Below are 21,366 nucleotides of genomic sequence, written 5' to 3' on the forward strand. Positions count from 1 at the left end.
TAGGTACTCAGGTTCTAAGTAGTGTCGAGTAGGTACTAGACCAACATCATCTATGCTAGAACACCCAATTCAAATGATTAGCACTGCGTAGAACAATTCCAACCCCTGACTATTTGTTGATACCCTCATAACATTTCTGACGTCATATCTCGTGCCTGGAATAGATACTATATCTCCTCCACCTTGGATCTCCGCCGCTGTGCCCCATGGGCTACAACTAGTGACAAGACTAGAGCAATAACATTTTCAGAGTTCCATCTCTGCTTGCAAGACTAAAATCGTCATGTAAACCAACATTTGCTGACCAGAGAACCCCCTATAATCATGGTTGCCACGCGAAGCCAAAGCAGCAATAAGGCGAAATCTGAGACCACCGACGGCAAAGAACCATCTAACTCCCAGTCAGAGAAGTCCAGAACGACAGCAAAAGCAGAAGCAAGCAAATCACCCCCTAAAACATCAAGCCCTCGCAAGCGCAAAGGCAGGCAACAGCCATCAACCTCTCCAACTAAAAAGCATACACCGACTGTAAAGACAGAGCAGCATCAAGAACTCGATACCTCGGGACAAATCACACCACCCCCTCCAACCACTGTGAAAGCCACAGCCGCAACCAGCCAAACAATACTCATTAATCGAGCACCCGTCCTCCACCTCTGGTCCGCTTGCGTAGCTCAATTTCTCTACACCGGCATATCATGGCCCACCAGCCTAGCAATCGGCTCAGCAATTGCAACCCTATGCGCTATATCCAAAGGTCGCAGTATCGGCAAAATCGACCCTGCAGACCACCCTGACAAACAGGCCGAAAAGGCCCGTAAAAGCCGTCAAACGGCCGAATCTGCCGATGACCGAGAACTAAACGTCATGGGGTTTCCCATACACGTTCAAAATGAACGGGTTATGGTTCAGGGGAAGCCGAAGACGGCGAACGAAGATGCATTAAAGGCAAAGTTTGGTGGTGAGAAGGATTATGATATTGTCAAGGGGGCGATGGAACGTGCGTTGATGGGTTGGAAGGGGAAAGAGGGAGAGCTGGATAAGTCGGCTTTTGGAATGTATGAGAAGTTCAGACCAGTGGTTCAACCTGGGCAGCGTGGGTGGGGAAGGAAGGGGGAGTTGAGGGTGGAGGACATTAATGAGGTGGTGAGGAGGGAATGATCTTGTGAGCTGGTGGGGTGAGACAAGAGCAATTGGAATGCATACATGCATAAATGAATTCTTTTGGGATGGGATGGGATGGTCATCTCAGATTTAACCAGATATGGGGATACTTCAAATATCTCCTGCTGTCTCATTTCTCATTCTCAAAAACATTGACTAGAGTTCCAATATGAGGCAAGATCTCTACAGCGAACTCGTCGCCTTCCTTGAGCGTCACCTTTGGTTTCCGACCAACGCCAACTCCAGCGGGAGTTCCGGTGACAATGACGGTTCCAGGTCGGAGGGTCGTTCCTTGAGAAAGGAAGCTGACGATCTGGGGGACGGAGAAGATCAAGTCGCTGAACACGAGTTAGTACAATCAATGCAATCAGAGTTGGTCGGTTGGACAATTAACGTACTCAACACCTCCGTCCTGCAGGACTTGGTCTCCATTCTTAATTCCACGCAGATGTAGCTTTGAAGGATCGGGGATGAGGCTTTTGGAGACGATGGTAGGACCTTGATAGCCAAATCGCGTCAGTATATGTTTCAAGACCATCGATCATTCATCTGTGGGTGTTCATACCAATGGGACAAGCTCCGTCGAATCCCTTTGAGAAACTCCATTGACTCTGGGCAAATTGACTTGTTCGACTGGACACGTCGTTGGCTGCAGTGTAGCCCAGAACATAGTCGAGTGCATCTGCCTCAGATACATTCTTGGCCGTCTTGCCAATGATGACCGCAAGTTCGGATTCATAGTCACCACAATCATCTTGATATGTCAACTTGGGGAGGATAGTGGGCGCGGGCCATGGATCTGCCAACGAAGTATCCGGTTTCCTGGAGTTTCAGATGAGTATCACCATTTTAGAGCCAACGGGGGTGGATGGGTATCTTGAACATACAAGAATACCGTGGGCACAGACGGCAAAGCCATGCCTACTTCTGCCGCATGTTGCTTATACTGACAACAACGGGTTAGCGACAACAGTTCACCTTCCAGACAAGCAGAATTCCTCACATTCAGTCCAATGCATCGAATGGTGCCAGCTTCGGTCTGGGACACCGGCGAAAGAATCTTGTCAATGATGGCACTGGTCCCTGTTGGCTGTCCTGCAGAAAGAACTGAAGATCCTGAGAACACATCGACCGAGACATCCTGGCCTTTTCGAAGCGCCAAGCCAACATCAATGCTCTCATCTTGTGGCTGTCCGATGAGAATCTTGGATGAGTCGGACCGTGGGATGAACCGCACGAGGCCTAATGTCCAGGGGTGAGTATCGGTATATGCATATCCGACCAAGGCAATTAATTGGAGCACCTACGTTTGAATTGAGACGCGCTTGCCATTTTTCTTAGCATTTGGAGTAATCACTTATGGATGGCGAATGGCCTGATTTGAGTGGCTGCTTATGACATTCACAGCACGGCTGCCAACTGTTATACTTGAGTGAATTGGAGGCAGGCCAACACTGGAGTGGGGATCTTGTGCCAGTGTGTGGTGCCTCTGAAGCCTGACAAGTTTTTTTTTATCAGGGGGTGGATACCGACTGTCGATGGTATCATCTGTGTGATAGCCTGGTACCTATCATCCCCTCTCTCTGCCTACTCCGTATGTGCCTGCCTTTAAGTAAGTCTGTGATACGGGTTTCGGGTAATCTATACACCGAAAAGCCAACCTGGAGCTCCTTCCGTGCCTGCCCTTCTCCAACGGTCACCCGGGGTGCCCTTTCCGGGTCGCTCTTGCCAACACCACAGCCTTCCACAATGCCCCACAATCTCCTCTGTGGGGACATGCTCCTTCCTCACAACCTCTTCTCCACGATGGGAAAATATATCACGATCCTGTTGCAGAATCTTTGCACAGAGATAACATCACTAACTTGGTGATTGACAGCTCATCTCAGGCAAACTACCCATTCAATTGACCTGAGAATCGTTCCAGGAAAGCTTCCGGAACGAGTTCATCTCAAGGCAATTGTAGGTCACTTTCTCGACGATGGCAGACTCAGTCAAAAGCCCATTTCGGCAATATCTGCCCGACTTGAGCATTCCTCGCTTCACTAGCATGGCAACAAAAGACGCCCATGTCTATGCCGATGATTTCAAAAAAGGTGGTCAGCCTCCATGGCTTCATGCCCTCTACCTTCATTGGCGGGACCTGCTGAAAGCACCATTCAAGGGTGTCACTACCGATGGTTAGTCCCCACTCCTTCAGAGACGACTGACGCCGATTCTCACCGGTGACTCCAGGCAAGGTCCGCCCAGATCTCTATCAACTACAGGATGAGGGCATTCCAATCGAAGACATCGTCAAAGTTGCCAAAACCGCCTTGTCTGGCCTGACCCCCGAGCAGCAGTCAACCCTATCATACCATATCGACTCTCCAGAATGGCGGACATGGTCGAACCCGGAATTTCTTCTAAGCCATAAAGGAGTACGTCTCGACGAACTGACCTCCGAGGCCCGTGACTCCATTCTGAAAATCCTCTCTGTCACCCTTTCGCCAGAGGGTTACCAGAAAGCCATTGCGGCCATGCGCATCAACGGATTTCTCGGAGACCTCGTCAAATCCCCAGCCGTCATGAACGAATATTCCTACAACTTTGTTTTATTCGGGGAGCCTTCGACCACAGAACCTTGGGGCTTCTCCTTCTATGGCCACCACCTTTGCCTGAACATCTTCCTCTACAAAACCCAAATCATCATTTCCCCTTGGTTCACTGGGGCCGAACCCAATATCATTGATAGTGGCCCATACACTGGAACCAGAATACTCCATGTGGAAGAGAAAGCTGGTCTGGACCTGATGCAGTCACTTTCGCCAGAGCAGCAATCCGCTGCCCAGGTGTACAAACTAATGAAAGATCCGGCTATGCCTAAAGGCCGATGGAACCACGACGACCAACGCCACCTCTGTGGTGCCTATCGTGATAACCGTGTCGTGCCCTACGAAGGTATCCTAGTTACCTCGATGAGCTCGGAGCAGCAGTCTCTCATCCTCGCCATCCTCAACCAATACCTACTGTACCTCCCTGAAACCGCACGACGCATCCGCATCAACCACATCTCTTCATTCTTCTCCGAGACATACTTCTGTTGGATTGGCGGGTTCAGTGACACCGATCCATTCTATTACCGGATCCAAAGTCCTGTTGTCATTGTCGAGTTTGACCATCACTCTGGGGTGTTTTTGAACAACTCAGAGCCCGCCAAGTTCCACATTCATACATTGCTCCGCACACCGAATGGGGGTGATTATGGCATGGCTTTGCGCTCATTAATTCCGATCAAGGAGGACACGTTTCTCTGGGAGGGCTAGACCAGGAAAGTGCCAGTGTACATGAAGGTAGCAAGCTGCAAGCTTCTAGGTAAAAATGACGCACAAATCGAGAGGGTGGCTCCCCACAATTCAGACTCAGCAGTCTTCACAATGCAGTCACGACTCGAGTCCAAAAGATTCATGTGCTGCCGTTCGCTCTTTCCTCTTCGGAATCAACTCTGAGTCAATTTCATTTCCTGTTCTCTCCTCAAGAACAACGTTGGTCTCAAAATTCCTCTCTCCTTCTCAGTATTCTCTTCATTATGCCGCAGCAGTGGGGTATGATCTTGTACCAAAGGCAAAGGTAAGCCATCCTTTATCCCTCCATTCTCCTCCATCCATGTCGCCTCCCATCACTCGTCGTCCTCACCAAACCCATTCCTCACACCCTGAAAGCTCATGGGCTAAGTTTCTTGCCGTCTGCATTCATCGTCGCAGCATGACACTGATCCAAACAGGCCTATTTATCGTGGAGAGTGTCGACCTGCTCAGGGTCGCCCTTTTCCCTGAGCGTCTCGATGCTTCCCTCCCCCGCCTCTCCCCTCCTCCTTTCCTCATACGCAGCCACACTCTGCCTCAAACTGTGCTTCCTGCCTCCTTCCTCGGCTGTACTAGCCTCTCTGAAGCTCACCTTAGGCCTGAACTTCTTGCTCAACCATGCCTTGTCCACCATCTCATACAACTCATCCACTTGCTCCAATGTCAAGCCCTTGGTCTCATAAATCATCAACCAAACAAACCCAATGCTGATTAGACAACACGTCCCCCAGATGAAGAACACCTTGGACTGTAGGTTGGCATGCTCAGCGTCGACCAGATACGGGGTCGAATATGCTATCGCAAAATTGAGGAGCCAGTTCGTGGCTGTCGTCATGCTCAGCGACTTCGCCCGTACCTTCAAAGGAAAAAGCTCGCCGGTAACGATCCAAGCTGCCGGTCCCCACGACGCAGCAAATGATGTGATGAATAAACAAACAAACGCGATCGCTGCTCTCTGTGCCGGGAGATCTTGAGTCCCAGCGACAGTGCCCGTGATGGCAACTATAAATTGGCAAACCGTCATTCCTGCGGCTCCTAGAAGGAGCAGATTACGACGGCCAATGCGCTCGACAAGATACAATCCGGGTAATGTGCTAACCTAGAAAACAGGGATGTTAGAACGCAAGTGGTTGGCTGGAAGCACATTCACACCTACCACGTTGACCGTGTTAGTAACAACCTGAATTATGAAAGGGTTCTGGAAGCCAGCTCGAGTGAAGTATGCTGTGCCATAATAACTATGAACCATGTCAGCAAAAAACAGTCCAGGAAACCACGGCAGAGTGGCCTACAAAATGAAATTGACACCTGAAAGCTGCTGCAAGGCCTGTAAGACGCATCCCGTGAGAAGACGCTTGCCAACGGTTCCCTTGAAGCAGTCTAAATAGGTGGCTTTGCCCAAAGACATTTCAAAGTCGTGGTTAGCCTTAACTTCGGCTAATTCATCTACTAGTCCGGGGTCATCGACAGGAAGACGTCGAAGCTTGGCCAACGACTTTGCGGCTTTGTCGTACTTTCCCTGGCGAACTTGGAAACGGGGTGTCTCAGGCAGAAAAAGAAGCCCGCCGATTAGGATAATGGCCCAAAGGAATTGCAGAGCCACAGGAATTCGGTAGCATGATGAATCATCGCGTTTGCCGGTGCTGTTATTCACAATGGCAGCCAAAAAGAGGCCAATAGTGATGGCAAGTTGGTAAGTCCCGACAATCGTGCCTCGAATCCATTTCGGTGCTGTTTCAGATTGGTAGAGGGGGACTGAAGCACTATCAGCCTTACCCAATCAAGATCTTCTTCAGTCTTACTCATAGCGGAGACCAGACCTACACCATACCCAGCGAAGAAACGGCCTGCAATAAACAGAGGCTGAGAAGTCGAGGCAGTCTGCAGAACGACACCTAGGTTGAAGACGATTCCGGTCGACAGGATCAACCCCATTCTACGACCAAAGAAATCGGCCGTGGGGGCTGCTGTCAGGGCACCAAGAAAGGTTCCGAGCGACAAGATAGAGACAATCAAAGACTCTTGTCCGGAACTGATGGAGAGTTGGCCATCGGCATCTCGATGCCCTGTGGAAAACGTCTCCTTCCAATATGGCATTTCCAAGATGCCTTTGATGACATCCACGTCAGTGATAACATGTTCATGGCATGTTTACATAGCAGGACTGACCGGAGATGGTGCCCGTGTCATAACCGAACAGGAGACCTCCAAAACTACACAAGTCAACGGTCTGTCAAGTTGCAGAAGGGGAGACAGTCATACGCAACAAAGAGGCCAATGGTGATGGCCACCCAGGCCGCACCAGGCTCATCGTCTGGCTTTCTTACTCGGATTGCCATGTTTTCGTGGCGATGAAGAATTTTGCAGGAGTTGAAACGGTGAGAAGGATTTGCGGGGTGCTGCTCTTTGATATTGAGTGAGGACAAGGAACAGTTTCCTGATCAATGGTGTCACAGGTGGTCAAGTCGACTGCCACGACTGCATAGAACGGGAGGCCAAAATCCCACAGCGTCATTCTACAGGGGTATGCGGTGTTATGGACGGAAAATAAGTGCAACGATACTCACATGCTAGTACAAGACGGGTACAGTACGACAGAACTCGCGGTTGAGGTTGTTGCGGGCAAGACATCTCCACCGGAGATCAAGCATGGCATGTGGAGAAGACCAGAGTTGCTTCGCATCTTGATTGATGGGTTAGCAAGCTTCGATGGAAGTCATACTACTGTGAATGTGCAAGGGCATTGTCAAATGGAGTCGTGAAGGGACCAGATCCTGGATGAAGGATGAGCAGATGAAGACATGGAAGAGTTACAAGTGTATGAACACACGTCCAGTAGCGAGGAACTGCCAAGTCGCCAAGTTTCCTCTCCGCATGCCAAGTCTGGTTTGGTGTTTAGCGAAGCCATCTACGCAATCTTGTTTTGCTTGTGCGGCTTCATCAACAGGCTTACAACGGTTGGCATCTAGGGTAGACCATGGCGGGACATTGGAGTACATTACAGCGAGGTTGCAGATCAGCAACTTAGGGTGACATGATACTTGGAATCCCAGTCGTCGTCACCCCTGTCAAGGATGCAGTTACAGGGGTACGAGGGGATCAATGCCAGTTATCGTCATTAGTGTCAAGGTCACGCACGAAGCACACATGGCGTTGGATTCAATTGCCTTGACTGTGATCCAATACTTCCTGAAGATCAGAAGATCATCATCGCCTGTCAAGTGCCAACTCAAGCGACTGGATGTCGTGTCCATACCATATGCCCCCGAGAACTGGTTTAGTCCTGTAATTCAGTCGGCAACATAAATTCTACCGTCCATGTATGAAAAAAATCCCAAAGTCTATAACGCTTTGTTTGTACGATGTCGATGTCGATGTCGATATCGTACACCAATCGAATCGAAAGAAATAACCATCGCCACGGCATGTACACACCACCCACACACATTGACTTGTTGACGGATGTGTGTTGTAAGTATGTCAACGGACAATGGCCAATGTGCCCAAACCCTCCAATCTGTACCAATCGGAGCCCAATCCCTCATTACCAACATCATAACCCTCATAAGCCACCGGAATCTTTACTCAAAATGGACCCGTATCGCCTGCACGATGTTGGGATAATTCGTAAAAGTACAGACCAATGTTCGGCCCGACTCGTCGAAATAGGGATGTGGAGAGGCGGCGTAGGTGGAACCACCTTTCTGGGCTGGAGTTGCTTGATACAAGGTAATGGGCTCTGACCATGGTCCCTCGGGATATTTGGACATTTTCATCAGGACTCGTGAATTCCACCAGTTGTCTGAACGGGGACATAAGTGGTTAGTCAAAGAATGGTTGTTTTCTTTTGATTGATCCTGTTCTTGATCTTGTTGTGACTTACCTGAATAGACAAAGATCAAGCACTGGAAATAATTCGACCAGACGACAGTACCTTGATTGATCTGCCAAAAGACACTTTCTTTCTTTCCAATGTCCTTAGTCTGCAACCTTTCTCTCTGCCAATACTGGCCATTCCAATATTCATAGCGATTGATGTCAAGGGCTTCCCAGTACCGGACTCGAGCGACATAGACCCAAGGATTGACGTCCTTGTCGGCGCCATGGCCATACGCGTAGATATATTTCCCATAGCGAAGCGCACAGACATCTCCCCACCACGGTTCCACCGCTGCATCCCACCATGTCTGCGGAGGTAGACGACGGAGATGAGGTCGTGGAGGATAAACCGTGGTGTCGAGTTGGATGGTGGCGACTCCCGCGCCGACGATGCGACTCTTCCCACCCGGTCGATGGTTGAGGAGGAAGAACAACATTCCTTGATTACGCCCCGTTTCGACAATATTGGTGATGCCCAGCGCGTAATCGGAATTCGTCTCGTTGTATTCGGACATGACGGGGCAGAATTGTGGAGGATACCCGTTGGCGTTGAGGATTGGGTCGATTACTACCAAGGGATCGTGTGTCGCCAGTGCGACCGAGTCGCTCACCATACCTCGCCATTTATCCGAGTAATTGGCGTCGCTCCATAGTGTGTCGCCGTAGCTGAGGAGGACGTGTTTTCCGATGCGGCCCTGGAAGCCCAAGTCTCGGATCACATATGTCGTTGAACTGTGCACGTCGCCTAGGAAGTCGACTTTGGAGATGTTGACTTTAGGAGGGAATTTTGCTGGTCCCGGCGAGCGGCGTGAAGGGGGTTGGTTTTCCCATGTTCCATTCACTTCTGTTCCTGTTTCAGTTGGCGCGGCCTGTGCATATATCGTCAGGAGGAACGTGACAATATATGCAACGGAAAAGATGCGAGAAATCATGTGGATATGAGGGGTGGTGGTAGGGACACGGTTGTTGACATTGATATTGATAATTGTGGAATGTGAGGTTTCATGCGTGCGTTCTCAATATCAATGTCATGTTGAGAGAAACCCCCCTTGCTGATATGACTGACATCTGCATCTTCCGAGAGAGTGACTGGTTTGGGAGGACAATCATGGTTCTGGCCATGTCTTGCCGCGCCATCAGTTCTCTGATTGACAGTGTCATTCAGGTGCCAGAATAGTCTATCCGTGAAGTGAAGTGTCTTCAGGGGTGGATGGAAAAGAATGCAAACTAATTGATGACTGCACTTGAATCTGGCGAATTCCAATGATTCGCAAACATGATAGTAGGGGTACTTGTGAATAGTGAATGAAGACAATAATATGACAGAATAGTTGAATATTGACTTACATTGAACATATTGAATCTTAGGCCGAGAGCATCTTCAGGTGGGGGATTAGGTGAAGGAGGGCCACCCAGAGAGTAATTCTGTCCGTTGCCATTGATCGGAGGCTGGGGAAACTGATGATAATTGGAGCCATACTGAGGAGGAGACCATCCAAACTGAGGGTTCGGTGAATATTGAGGGTTGGGATGGTATTGGTATGGTTGTTGGTGTTGGTGTTGCTGGTTGACACCATACTGAGGGTGAGTGTTGTATGGAGGATTAGGGGGTGGTGGGGGCGTCGGGCCCGGACCGGGCGAGTCTTTGCTGTCTAACAGTTGGTCGACAATCTTTCCGGTCCACTGTGTCACCCGACCACGTAAGCCTCGTAGGTTTTGATAGTCCATAACTGAGTGACTGCTCTGTCACCTGGCAGATTTGACGGAAGCCTGACGGTGAACTGAAAGACGTCTATCAACAATACTGCCAATCGGTGAAGAGGTTCTTGGCTGTTGGGCCGAGTGTAGCAGATTGACACGTTGAATTGATGCCACCTGTCGAAAAGCCACATGCTGCAAGGATATTAGAATGTTCACATTGTACTCCGTAGTAGAGGTCGAGACAATTAGCTTCTTCATGAGAGTCGTGCTTGAAATTAGGTACATGCAGATTTGGCAAGCCACGAATCCACGATTCAGGGGTTGTCAGCTGGGAGGAGGAATTGCACGTGTTAGACACGTGATATTATATGCCAAGCGTACAATATTCGAATTTCAAGATTGATGTCAGCTTGTTAACTTAAAACAGTCTACGATCATCTACAATAACATGATTCTTGCATGTTGATTCCAGACTCCCGCCATCAGTAAGTCTCCTCCAGTCTCTGCACCTGGTACTGCCCAGAAAAGACACCTGGATACTTTTTGCCCGAAGCTTCCCATGTGCCGGGCAGAGCCTCAATGAATGCCTCTGAGTTGGGGATACAAAAGTACGCAATCGAGTATCGTGCTGGAAAGACGCCGTTAGGATCGTTTTCCAGGTCCTCCGGGCTTGGTGGTGGCTGCACCACGCGATGCTTGGTGCTCTTGATCTCGTCGTTGCTCCATCGACTGAGCAGATCACCTGCATTCACCACGATTGTTCCTGGAATGGGCGTCGCACGGACCCAAGTGCCCTTGGGCGACTTGACCTCGAGACCCCCGACTGAGTCCTGGAACAGAAGGGTAATGGAACCATAATCAGAATGCTCTCCGGCTCGGACACGGTTCTGGCCGGTCTGAAAGACACTCTTGGCCACAGCTGGGTAGTGCAACAGTCGGAGGTTGTTGTCCGTCTTGTTGATGTAGTCATCGAAGAAGCATTCATCCTGGATTCCCATTCCAAGTGCAATGGCACGCATGACGGCAACGTTCAGATTGTGGGCCATGTTGAAGAATTGCTTGAAGAAGGCAGTGAAGTTCTCTCCTTCTTCGTCGAAATGCGCTGGCCATCGATTCGGCATGCCCTCAACTCCCTCCTTACCAATCTCCATGTTCTCCTTGAGGTCAGGATTGGATTCGCGAAGGGTGCCGACATCTTCAGGAAGATCAGCAAGTTTTTCACGACCAGAGGCGACATAGCCTCGATTGGACTTAGCATCAGTCCATGCCAATTCATCCTTCTGCGCTTGAGGTCGGGCGAAGAACTTGGCCGATGTCTCGAATGCCGTGTCAATGACAGATTGAGGGATTCCATGGTTCTTCAGATACAGAAATCCAGACTGCTTGAATGCATGGGCGATCGCCGCGCCGATCTCTTGTTTTGCCGAGCCATTCAAGAAGCTGGTCATGTCAATCACCTATCGAGGCATGGTTGATTAGCGTACTGGTCCTTCCAGTGTGGGCTGACAGTGGATGCGTGCGAAGGGTTCAGCAACACGTGTGCGGCAAACTGCGGAAGTGGAGCATTTTGCGATGACACGACACTTGTACGTACTGGCATGACCAGATCATCTTGCTCGACACCTGTGGTGACCGGTGCCATCTCGGGGTCTGGCCTCCGGTTGACTGTAAACTGTGGAGATGTTCTTGTTGGTCCTGAAAGATGGAGTGACCTAGCTAGCAACGTTATGACAGTGGATAAGTATCTAGAAATTTGAGCAGAGTTTCACGATCACTTGATATGGTACGACACGCTAAATGCCACGAGGTATGCCCCGTGGAGGTATGCCCCGTGGAGATGACCTACGAGCCAAACAAACGTCCGACCTGGAAGGGCAATCGAGGATGTGACAAGTTCTAGACCCTGACCTCGTAAAGCGATATCGAGGGTCATGATCTGACCTGATAACTCTGATAAAGCATCGCACGTGGGCGATGGACACGAGATTCTTATTCCCACGACAGTGTAAAGCGATAGCGATCAGCGACGCACTCAGTGCATGGCCGAGGGTAAATGGTGCGAAAATCCGTCTTACTGGTCGTCTGTGCGTTGTGGATCTCTTATAAAGCTGCTTCAACCCGTCCAGAGCATCGGGCCAACGTGCTGTTCGGGTTCATTCTCCAATCACAGCGAGCCAATGACCTCCAAGATATCCACTTGACTCTCTAGAGAAGAGCTTAACCCTCATCTAGAGCGCTCGTTCAGAGGTTGCAGATAACAAACAGATTTTTTATTTGCGATATGCATTATCATGGAAGATAAGTTACCATGTTGGGCTTATCTAGTTACCGTAAGAAGTCTCGTGTTAAGCCCTATTCGCCACGTTTTCGGGACCCTTGAACTTCTGTATTGCTAGAATAATACTTGGAATAATGCTGGGCTGGTAGTCAACTTGTAAACTCGGCCAAGGCAGGTCTTCTTAGCATAGGCTGAGGCCTCGGAAAGAGAGCTTTGGCAGAGACCCATCTCGAATTTCCCTAGTCCCTAAGTCCATATCTACCAAACCTCTCCCTGTTGAGGCGTCCTGTCACTTCACAACCTCTCACCTACGCTATCGGCGTTACAGCAAAATGCCTTCCTTTGACGTGTCCAAGTACAAAGAAGACCTGAAGAAGAAGCGACACCTTGAGGGATGGGTGTTGCAAAAACAAGAGTCTAGTTGGGCTCCTCCTGGCACGTGGTCCAACGTTGATTTGGACATTACACCGGTCGAACGTCGAACATGGACAAGCATGACCATTTTTGGTTATTGGTTTAGTGATATCATCAGTATCCAGAGCTGGCAGACCGGCAGTACCATTCTAGCCATTGGATTGACATGGTAGGTGAAACTGTGCATCACGCAGCCCAGCACGAAAAACTAACCTTTGAATCCTCCCATCTTAGGCGTGAGGCTGTCTTCGCAATCATCTTTGGCTCGTTTGTCATGGGCGTGCCTATGACTCTCAATGGTTACACCGGTGCAAAGACTCATGCGCCATTTCCGATCCTGGCTCGCTCGTCCTTCGGGTACCACCTGGCCAAGTTCCCCGTCGTGGTTCGGTTGATCACTGCCCTCTTCTGGCACTCCATCACCAACTTCCTTGCCGTGGGCCCCATGATTCAGGTGATCAGATCCATCTGGCCGTCTTTCAGGACAATGCCAAACTCGCTCCCTGAATCTGCTGGCATCACCAGCCAGCAGATGGTCGCCTACTTCCTGGTCTGGGTCGTCCAATTCCCTATTCTGATGATCCCGCCACACAAGATGAGATGGCTGTTCTATGTCAAGGTCGTCATGTGTGTGGCGACCATCGTTGGAATGACCATCTGGACTTGTACCCGCGGTGGCACTGGCGATATCTGGGACCAGCAAGCCCAGGTGTCGGGCTCAGCAAAATCATGGCTGATTATGTGGTCCCTGAACAGCTGCACTGCATCCTGGAGCACGGTCGGTGTCAATATGTGAGTGCTGTGCTCTTCGAATCGATCACATGGGAAAAAAGAAAGCTAACAACCTCCTCTCTCAGCCCTGACTTCACTCGTTATCTCAAGAAGCCAAAAGCGGCCCTTACTCAATCCGTCTTCTTCCCCATTCTCTGCAGTTGGGTCGCCATCATTGGTGTTGTTGTCGCCTCTGCTTCATACATGATCTACAACGAATATGTATGGGATCCCATCGCCATCATTGATACGTGGGACGGCCCAGGCGGTCGTGCAGGCGCATTTTTCGCCGGTCTGTCGTGGTTGATCGCACAGATTTGCGTCAACATGTCGGCCACCGTCATCTCTGGAGCGAACGATCTTGTCAATTTGTTCCCCAAATGGTTCAACATCCGTCGTGGTTCAATCCTCATCACCATCATTGGTGGTTGGGCTATGGTTCCTTGGAAGATCTTGCACAGTGCTAGTTCCCTGCTAAGCTTCATGGGCTCTCTGGGTATCTTCCTAGCCCCTACTATGGTATGTACATTTCCCAGTCCTGCTCGCCTCACTTCAGCGTATTGACTAGAATAGGGTATCTTAATCACCGACTTCTACATCGTCAAGAGACAAAGACTCGACCTTCCTGCCCTCTACCAGCCACACGCTCGATATCGGTATATCGCGGGTGTCAACTGGCGAGCAATGGCTGCCCTTCTCTGTTCGATTATCCCTGCTCTGCCAGGTTTGGCCTACAATGTCAACCCTAATGTGGACATTGGTGGTGCAATTTACATTTCCCAGTTCAACTGGTACTACGGCATCGTTGTTGCCTCTGTCGTCTATGGCGCTACGAGTCTGATCTGGCCCGCCACTGAGACTTTGGTGCCGTGCATGATCGATTCGATCGATGATGCTGAAATGCAGCGTGATTTTGAGAAGAAGCTAGATGTCGAGATTACGACTGAGAAGAAGGACTAAAGTAAAGGGAGGGTTGTTGTCTGAATAAAGGGTGGGCGTTTTCAATGATGGTGAGGTTTAGTGAATGATGCTTCTGTTAGAGTAATCAACATATGACAATTTAGACGGTACTGAGGAGATAGTCTCGAATACACCCCTGTCCTTTGTATTGCCTGCGCCAATTCAATATGCATTTCAGGCCGTTTATGGCCGAACGAGCCCTGATCAAAGTGTCTCCCTCATGTAGAACGCAATTCTTTCGTCGAGTATATCTCCCTCGAACATGCTCTTGTAGCCCAGCTTGTAACCTCAATCGGTGCAATAAAACCGATCGCCGAAATCTCCCAACCCAGGCTCAATAAACCTGAAACAAGATAGAGTCAGCACGAGAGCCATTGGACATAGCATAGAGAAAGTCATTTCGAGCAACAACATACTTCTGAGAATTCAGTGTTTCATCAATCGCCGCCGTCACGATTTTCAGTTGAGGAAATCTGTCAGCGACGACACTCAACGCAAATCTTGAGGACATGACATTGACAATGACAATATTCGACTCGGGCACACCTCTCTCCATAACGAGTTCAACCGCTTTGCATATTGAGCCACCAGTGGCCAACATTGGTTCCAGCAGGAAGACAACTAAGTAGGATCAGCAATCAGGAGATCTTTTATGTCCATCTCAACAGGAAAGAGCAAAGACTTACTACTTTGTGACATGCCTGAAGGAAACTTTGAGTAGAGATATTTGGGAAGCGCAGTTTCTTCGTCGCGTTGGATGAGGAGTTTGCCAAAGCTCACGGGACCACTGGAATTCATCATCTTGTTAGACGAAGATCATTGTGCGACAATATATATGATGAGGTTCCATATGATTTTGTTGGATGACATACTTGTAGGCATTTCGGAAAGCATCTTCCAGACTGGCTCCAGCTCTCAGGATACTGATTCCGCAGACCTTAGCTGTCTGTTTGCACCCTGTGTAGGACGTCCCTGTTGGTGTCACTATGGTCTCAACCTCCACAGGAACGAAGTCAAGTGCTGTAGTCAGAAAAGTTTCTCAAGTCAGCCAACTGCCTTGCAAGGGAAGGTATCATCGGGCCATCTAGAGGCTAGCCTACCTTTAGCCACCAATTGTGCAGCCACTTTTTGGAAAGCCAATACAAAGTCTCGGTGTGATGTTTCTTTGTTTCGTAAAAGGGTCATAGAGCTGTGTAATTGGTTGTTTGGCGCCAGAAGCACATGATTGTCACTTTGCGCCGCACAGGCGGGTTTGAGAGTGACTGCAGTCATGGCAGCAACACTGTCAGTACTTTGTCCTCGTCTTGTCTCCGTCTGGCTTTGATCTGGTCGGTGTTATAGTGACGAATTATAGTCTCGGGATGCGTCAACATCTATATGAGAGAGCGAACTAGTATGAGATGGGAAAATATGTGTCGAAGTCGCAAAAGGACCATTACTCGACACTGAAGACTGATTTTCTGTTTGTTGATCATGACCATAACTCAGCCAGCATGCATGTCAGGTAGCGTTGCTACCTTAGTTTCCGCCATAGTGGACACATCGACATGCAGGGTGTGTACGAGAAGGCAGCGAAGAAGGGTATGGCCGCCTCTGATTAGATAGGACTGGATCTGTTTCGCCGGGGGGGTTTCTTATCAGAGACCCACTTTTGGTGGTGGCAGAGTGGCTCTGTAGAGATAACTATCAACCCCGGATTTTTCGTATCTGCCGCAGCTCCTACAGCCAGGCCTGGTGTGGCGCACTCCCGATACATACTCGTAGGGACAGACTGGTATCCTATGCGTATCTCCGGAGGGTTCCATACATCAACATCCACCCGTATCGCTCCTTGGCATGGCTCGTGAAGCCTACCTGAGATCTCAATCAGTAGTATGATACATCGAATATTTTTTTACGTTGATGTCACGTAGAGCAAATTTCTAAAGCGCAAAATACTATTGGGCCCAGACCAATATCTAATATAATGGGAAGAATATGGGTAGGTGTTTTATGACAAAGTGCCACCAGGCCAAATGTTTACTGCTGCTACAAGTGGACTCTCAAAGGAACATCCTGCTTCCAGAAACTGCTACCCAGGCTAAATCCACGAGCATTCTACGTTGCCTACTAGAGCTCTCTAATTCCTAGCAATTGACCTTGTCCACTTTTGTCATACCTCATCAGAGATTCATTCACAGCGAGGCTGATAGAACGAGCCTGAATGCGCGAGAGTCCAGACTTCTTCCCTGCCAAGATGACAATGCAAGTGCTGGCTGGTGAGTGATTCGTCTCGGGCCTTGAGAATGCCACCTAACATGAGGAAGGCAGGAGCCATCCATTGTTTTCTCAACAAGTGATTAAAAAGCTTGGGAGCAAGTATGGATCGCCAGGACTGGTGTCGTCGCGATTCTCGAACGGCGAGACCATTGTTGTGATTCAAGACTCAGTTCGAGATGGAGATGTTTTTGTGATACAAACCGCATCAGACCCCGTCAATGACATGCTGATGGAGCTGCTGATCACTGTGAATGCATGCAAGACTGCTTCAGCGCGTCGAATAACAGCAGTGCTGCCTTGTTTCCCATATGCACGACAAGACAAGAAAGATCGGAGTCGAGCCCCCATCACTGCCAAATTAGTGGCCAATATGTTGGAAACAGCTGGGTGCAACCACATCATCACCATGGATCTTCATGCATCGCAAATCCAGGGCTTCTTTAACATTCCTGTTGACAATCTTTATGCTGAGACGGCCATGGTTGATTACATTAAACAAGAGATGTCTCTGGAGGATGTGGTGATCGTTTCTCCTGATGCCGGGGGAGCAAAGAGGTGACAATCAGGCCTTGGATGTGGATAATGACGCTGTAGCTGACACATACTTAGGGCCGCAATTATTGCAGACAAGCTTCGGGTTGATCTTGCGCTGATTCACAAAGAGCGCAAAGTTGCCAATCAAGTCAGCCGCATGATCCTGGTTGGGTCTGTAACCGGCAAGACAGCCATTGTGGTGGATGACATTGCAGACACCTGTGGAACTCTAGCCCTTGCATCACAGGTCCTTATGGACAATGGGGCTCGAAGCTGTTGTGCGATTGTCACCCACGGCTTTTTGACAGGCCCAGCGATTGAGCGGATAGAGAAGAGCTCGCTGGACCGGTTGGTCGTCTCAAACACCTTACCTCTATCCGACGAAGCCCTGCAATGTCGCAAAATTCACACGATTGACATCAGTGGCATTATAGCTGAGGCAGTTAGACGGACGCATAACAGTGAATCGTAAGTATCACCTGCAACGGTAGGATGATGAGAGGCACGAGGCTGACCTTGAATGCAGAATTTCGCAGTTATTCTCATAGACCGGGACTATAGACGAGAAGCCAGTGGCTATTACCATCCAAAATACTCTCTCGTGAGACAAGAAAAAGAAGAGATGGGACACATAAGAGGAAGCCTGGTACAAGAAATAAGTATCAGTGGGTTGCGACTGCCCTGGGTGCAAGCTCGCACCCTTCGCACCTTCCTCTATCGTCCGAGTGGGAATTCCCAGTCTGGAAGGAGCAACTTTGCGACAGGAAGGAACGACTCTTAAAGAGGCAATAATCTTCTCTATACAGAAGCTCGTCTCAAGTATCTCAATATTGAGGAATCAATTTTCAGGCTTCGTCATAGTCAATTGTAGGCTACGGCAGGCTTCAAAGTTCAAGGGCCGAGCGCCCCTCGGCCGAAGCGGGTCCCTTTATTGAGTTGCGAGACAATTAGGTAACGGCGAGTCCCCTAGAAAGAGGCCACTGCTGCCCAGACCGGGGACATCCATCACCTTCGTTTCTTTCTTCTTACCTAACCACAATTGTACATTCGAGCCCTTCCGGGTTTTTTACTTTCCGAACCTCGAATTACACGTAGGGTGTCTTGATGTTGTGCTCCAACTGCTTATGCGCCGTCTAAGCCAACGTTCTGTATCATCTGAATCGCATTCACATCAATGAAGAGCTTTTGTTCCAATGCAGCGGCGGCAGTCTCATACAACCCCAACTTTTCTCGAGCCTTCTCTCCAAGAGATTCTCAGCACTGGAGAGACTGACCTGCCCCTCCCTTGCGCTAAGCGGGTTCGCAGAAACGATTCGATACCAATGCCATCCTCCCCAGAGATACAACAGCCGCCTTCATTGTCAAGGAACAATAGCACGGTACAAGTGCCCGCCGTAGTCCAGAATCTCGTCAACAACGAACTCAGCATCTCTAAATCGCGCACCTGGACAAAGGTCTTGGATCCCGCAACTCAGAGGTTTCTGGCTCGCGTTCCCGACTCAACTCAGATCGATGTCCAGAACGCTGTCAATGCCGCTCTAACTGCTCAACCGGCTTGGGCTGCCCAGTCCATGACGAGGCGAAAAGCATGCCTTTTATCGCTTCTCAATATTCTTCATCAAAACGCTGCAGCCATCAAATATTCGCTTCAAACCGAGGTCGGAAAGACCGCCAGAGATGCCGAGTCAGAATTTGAGCGAGGAATCGATGCTGTCGACACTGCTTGCTCGGTCTCGGCTCAAATGAACGGAACCCATTGGAGCAATCAATCTGCCGATACCTACACCGTCTACGAACCCTTTGGTGTTTGCGTCTCAATCACACCCTTCAACTTCCCTTTTATGATTCCGCTGTGGTCCATTCCAAACGCACTCATCACCGGCAACACCGTCATCCTCAAGCCGTCGGAGAAGGCGCCCCTGACGGCTAACATCCTTGGAGAATGTTTTGTTCAGGCCGGCTTCCCGCCTGGAGTTTTCAACATCGTTCACGGCTCTGCAGGCACGGTTGATAAGTTGCTCGCCCAGCCCGCGGTCAGTGTCGTGTCCTTCGTCGGTTCCGAAATTGTGGGCGAGAGGGTCTACGAACATGCTAAAGCCACCAGGAAGCGAGTGCAGGTCGAGTCAAGCGGGAAAAATCACGGAGTCGTCCTAGGAGACGCGGTCAAAGGACAGACCCTCTATGCCATTGCTGGCAGTGCATTTGGTTCTGCCGGCCAACGGTGCATGGCATTGAGTGTCTTGATCTGCGTTGGTGAGACCAAAGAATGGCTCAACGAACTTGCTACAGTGGCGCAATCACTCAAAGTTGGGTGTGGGCTGGATCCAAACACTGAAATAGGCCCGCTTATAACCCCAATCGCAAAAGAACGTGTGGAAGCCACCATTGACATTGCCGAGGCTGAGGGTGCCGAAATCCTACTAGACGGACGAAATTATTCAGTCCCCGGATATCCTGAGGGCAACTTCGTGGGCCCCACAATCATCTCTAAGGTCAAACCATACATGCAGTGTTATCAAGAAGAGCTATTTGGACCAGTCCTGGTTTGCTTAGAGGTGGATACCCTGGACGAAGCCATCGAGGCAATCAACGAAAACAAATATGGGAATGGATGTACCCTGTTTACTACGAACCCCAGTGCGGCCCTGAATTTTCAACGGAAAGTAAATGTCGGTCAGGTTGGCATTAACATTCCCGTCCTCGCACCCTCTGGCGCTATTCCCAGGACGACAAACAAGGATTCATTCCTGGGTGATGGGCTATGCGGTCGCAATTCCTGGCAATTCTTTACAATGGTCAAGACCATTACCTCCCTCTGGCGCCAATGACATGACAACATTACTCACATACGTAGTGCGAAAACATATCATTGACTATCAAGAGCTTCATATATGGACAGCAGCTTAAACTGGGCTTGGCGACCATCTAACCCAAGCAAAGGACTACAACAGTTGAGTTCCGTACAGTCGGTCTCCAATATCCCCCAAACCAGGCTTCACATATCCGTGGCTGTCCAATTCCTTGTCCACCGCGCCTACCACCACTCTAACACCTTCTGGCCACACCTTCTGGACCTTGGCCAGTCCAGCCTCGCTAGCTAGAATGGAGACGAATGTGATCTTCTCCAGACCCCAGTCCCTGAAAAGAAATCAGCATTGTACCACCAAAAAGAATTCTGCTGTGACAGCTGATGTACTTACTTGACGATGCTGATGGCAGCCTCAGCTGTGCCACCAGTGGCCATGAGGGGGTCCAAGATGTAGCCGTGTTTGACCTTTGGTGACTTGGGGCCGAGCTTGTTGTAGTATTCGACAGGCTGCAAGGTCTTGCGATCCCTGAAAAGGCCCAAATGATACACCACGGTGTTGACATCTTCAGGGAATTGGTTGAGGAAGGCATCCGACATTGCCATTCCCGAACGCAGAACGATGAAGACTGCGACTTGTTCTGTGGGTGAAGCAGGCTCAATTGCGGTTCCAGCAAGAATTGACGAGAGTTCTGCAGTGATGCTGCGCACTTCACGCGGGGCTAGTGATCGATCTCTTAACCGAGCGAGTTTCTTGCTGTATGTAGCGTCGGACATAATGGTCGTGGGGAATGACATGTTTGCAGAATTATTTGCGTTGTGTGGAATTCCTTTGTTGGTTGTTCGTATGGTGTTGAATTATGAAGAGTCGAGAAAAGTGTCTAGGAGACCGAGATGGAAACTGGCATTGAGGATATTCGATATTCATGGTTTCCCATGATCCACATTAAGAGGGACGAGTGACTACAGCATATCCGATGGTGGACTCGGATACAACCATTGATATCACGTGTCGGAATAGAGATAGAAGCACAATAACTAGCAGTTGTTCCCACTATCCTGGATGATGGACGATAACAAAGTAGCAGTCCTTTGGAAAACGTGCCCCTCCAAGGTCTCGCTATCTAGCCCTAGGGATTGGATGATAAGCGCCCGCTTGGGCCTACAAATATGGGTATTGAATCGGAGACTATCGCGCGATAAGCCCACCACTGGGAACGGAGGGGCTAAGGGCCATGCACCAGCGGGAGTATCCA

General features: G+C 49.7%; 9 protein-coding genes across 10 annotated transcripts; 4 read left to right on the forward strand and 5 right to left on the reverse strand.

Annotated features, from left to right (window-relative positions):
- Positions 1–1,236: 1,236 nt before the first annotated feature.
- PV10_04556 (uncharacterized protein) lies at positions 1,237–2,725 on the reverse strand. The gene is made up of 6 exons (XM_016369124.1): positions 2,472–2,725; positions 2,168–2,406; positions 2,052–2,110; positions 1,730–1,986; positions 1,563–1,662; positions 1,237–1,502 (listed from the first exon to the last, which is right to left on the reverse strand). Exons 1-6 carry the CDS (start codon positions 2,506–2,508, stop codon positions 1,295–1,297), a joined length of 900 nt encoding a protein of 299 aa, XP_016224912.1. The 5' UTR covers positions 2,509–2,725; the 3' UTR covers positions 1,237–1,294.
- Positions 2,726–3,145: 420 nt separating this feature from the next.
- Positions 3,146–4,527, forward strand: PV10_04557 (uncharacterized protein; the record flags this gene model as incomplete). The annotated part of the gene is made up of 2 exons (XM_016369125.1): positions 3,146–3,344; positions 3,400–4,527. The coding sequence occupies 2 exons, from the start codon at positions 3,146–3,148 to the stop codon at positions 4,467–4,469; spliced, it is 1,269 nt and encodes a 422-aa protein (XP_016224913.1). The 3' UTR covers positions 4,470–4,527.
- A 3,172-nt stretch (positions 4,528–7,699) lies between these two features.
- On the reverse strand, positions 7,700–10,275 carry PV10_04558. 2 transcript variants are annotated; one of them, XM_016369126.1, is made up of 3 exons: positions 9,735–10,275; positions 8,392–9,256; positions 7,700–8,310 (listed from the first exon to the last, which is right to left on the reverse strand). In XM_016369126.1, exons 1-3 carry the CDS (start codon positions 10,113–10,115, stop codon positions 8,090–8,092), a joined length of 1,467 nt encoding a protein of 488 aa, XP_016224914.1. In that variant the 5' UTR covers positions 10,116–10,275; the 3' UTR covers positions 7,700–8,089. The 2 variants fall into 2 exon arrangements, with proteins under 2 accessions (XP_016224914.1, XP_016224915.1); XM_016369127.1 differs by having other exon boundaries at positions 8,392–10,275.
- Positions 10,276–10,457: 182 nt separating this feature from the next.
- On the reverse strand, positions 10,458–11,910 carry PV10_04559 (uncharacterized protein). Its single transcript, XM_016369128.1, has 2 exons — positions 11,683–11,910; positions 10,458–11,545 (listed from the first exon to the last, which is right to left on the reverse strand). The coding sequence occupies exons 1-2, from the start codon at positions 11,728–11,730 to the stop codon at positions 10,571–10,573; spliced, it is 1,023 nt and encodes a 340-aa protein (XP_016224916.1). The 5' UTR covers positions 11,731–11,910; the 3' UTR covers positions 10,458–10,570.
- A 606-nt stretch (positions 11,911–12,516) lies between these two features.
- On the forward strand, positions 12,517–14,681 carry PV10_04560 (uncharacterized protein). Its single transcript, XM_016369129.1, has 4 exons — positions 12,517–12,949; positions 13,015–13,572; positions 13,638–14,070; positions 14,125–14,681. The coding sequence occupies exons 1-4, from the start codon at positions 12,699–12,701 to the stop codon at positions 14,509–14,511; spliced, it is 1,629 nt and encodes a 542-aa protein (XP_016224917.1). The 5' UTR covers positions 12,517–12,698; the 3' UTR covers positions 14,512–14,681.
- Positions 14,526–15,966, reverse strand: PV10_04561 (uracil phosphoribosyltransferase). Its single transcript, XM_016369130.1, has 5 exons — positions 15,612–15,966; positions 15,384–15,531; positions 15,198–15,298; positions 14,928–15,132; positions 14,526–14,854 (listed from the first exon to the last, which is right to left on the reverse strand). The coding sequence occupies exons 1-5, from the start codon at positions 15,781–15,783 to the stop codon at positions 14,800–14,802; spliced, it is 681 nt and encodes a 226-aa protein (XP_016224918.1). The 5' UTR covers positions 15,784–15,966; the 3' UTR covers positions 14,526–14,799.
- A 557-nt stretch (positions 15,967–16,523) lies between these two features.
- PV10_04562 (uncharacterized protein) lies at positions 16,524–18,152 on the forward strand. Its single transcript, XM_016369131.1, has 4 exons — positions 16,524–16,769; positions 16,818–17,325; positions 17,380–17,772; positions 17,831–18,152. The coding sequence occupies exons 1-4, from the start codon at positions 16,715–16,717 to the stop codon at positions 17,850–17,852; spliced, it is 978 nt and encodes a 325-aa protein (XP_016224919.1). The 5' UTR covers positions 16,524–16,714; the 3' UTR covers positions 17,853–18,152.
- Positions 18,153–18,328: 176 nt separating this feature from the next.
- PV10_04563 (methylmalonate-semialdehyde dehydrogenase (acylating)) lies at positions 18,329–21,165 on the forward strand. The gene has a single exon (XM_016369132.1). The coding sequence runs from the start codon at positions 18,498–18,500 to the stop codon at positions 20,130–20,132; it is 1,635 nt and encodes a 544-aa protein (XP_016224920.1). The 5' UTR covers positions 18,329–18,497; the 3' UTR covers positions 20,133–21,165.
- On the reverse strand, positions 20,152–21,105 carry PV10_04564 (uracil phosphoribosyltransferase). The gene is made up of 2 exons (XM_016369133.1): positions 20,505–21,105; positions 20,152–20,442 (listed from the first exon to the last, which is right to left on the reverse strand). The coding sequence occupies exons 1-2, from the start codon at positions 20,906–20,908 to the stop codon at positions 20,247–20,249; spliced, it is 600 nt and encodes a 199-aa protein (XP_016224921.1). The 5' UTR covers positions 20,909–21,105; the 3' UTR covers positions 20,152–20,246.
- Positions 21,166–21,366: the final 201 nt, after the last annotated feature.

Source organism: Exophiala mesophila (genome assembly GCF_000836275.1).
Source record: "Exophiala mesophila strain CBS 40295 unplaced genomic scaffold supercont1.3, whole genome shotgun sequence".
Taxonomy (NCBI): Eukaryota; Fungi; Ascomycota; class Eurotiomycetes; order Chaetothyriales; family Herpotrichiellaceae; genus Exophiala; species Exophiala mesophila.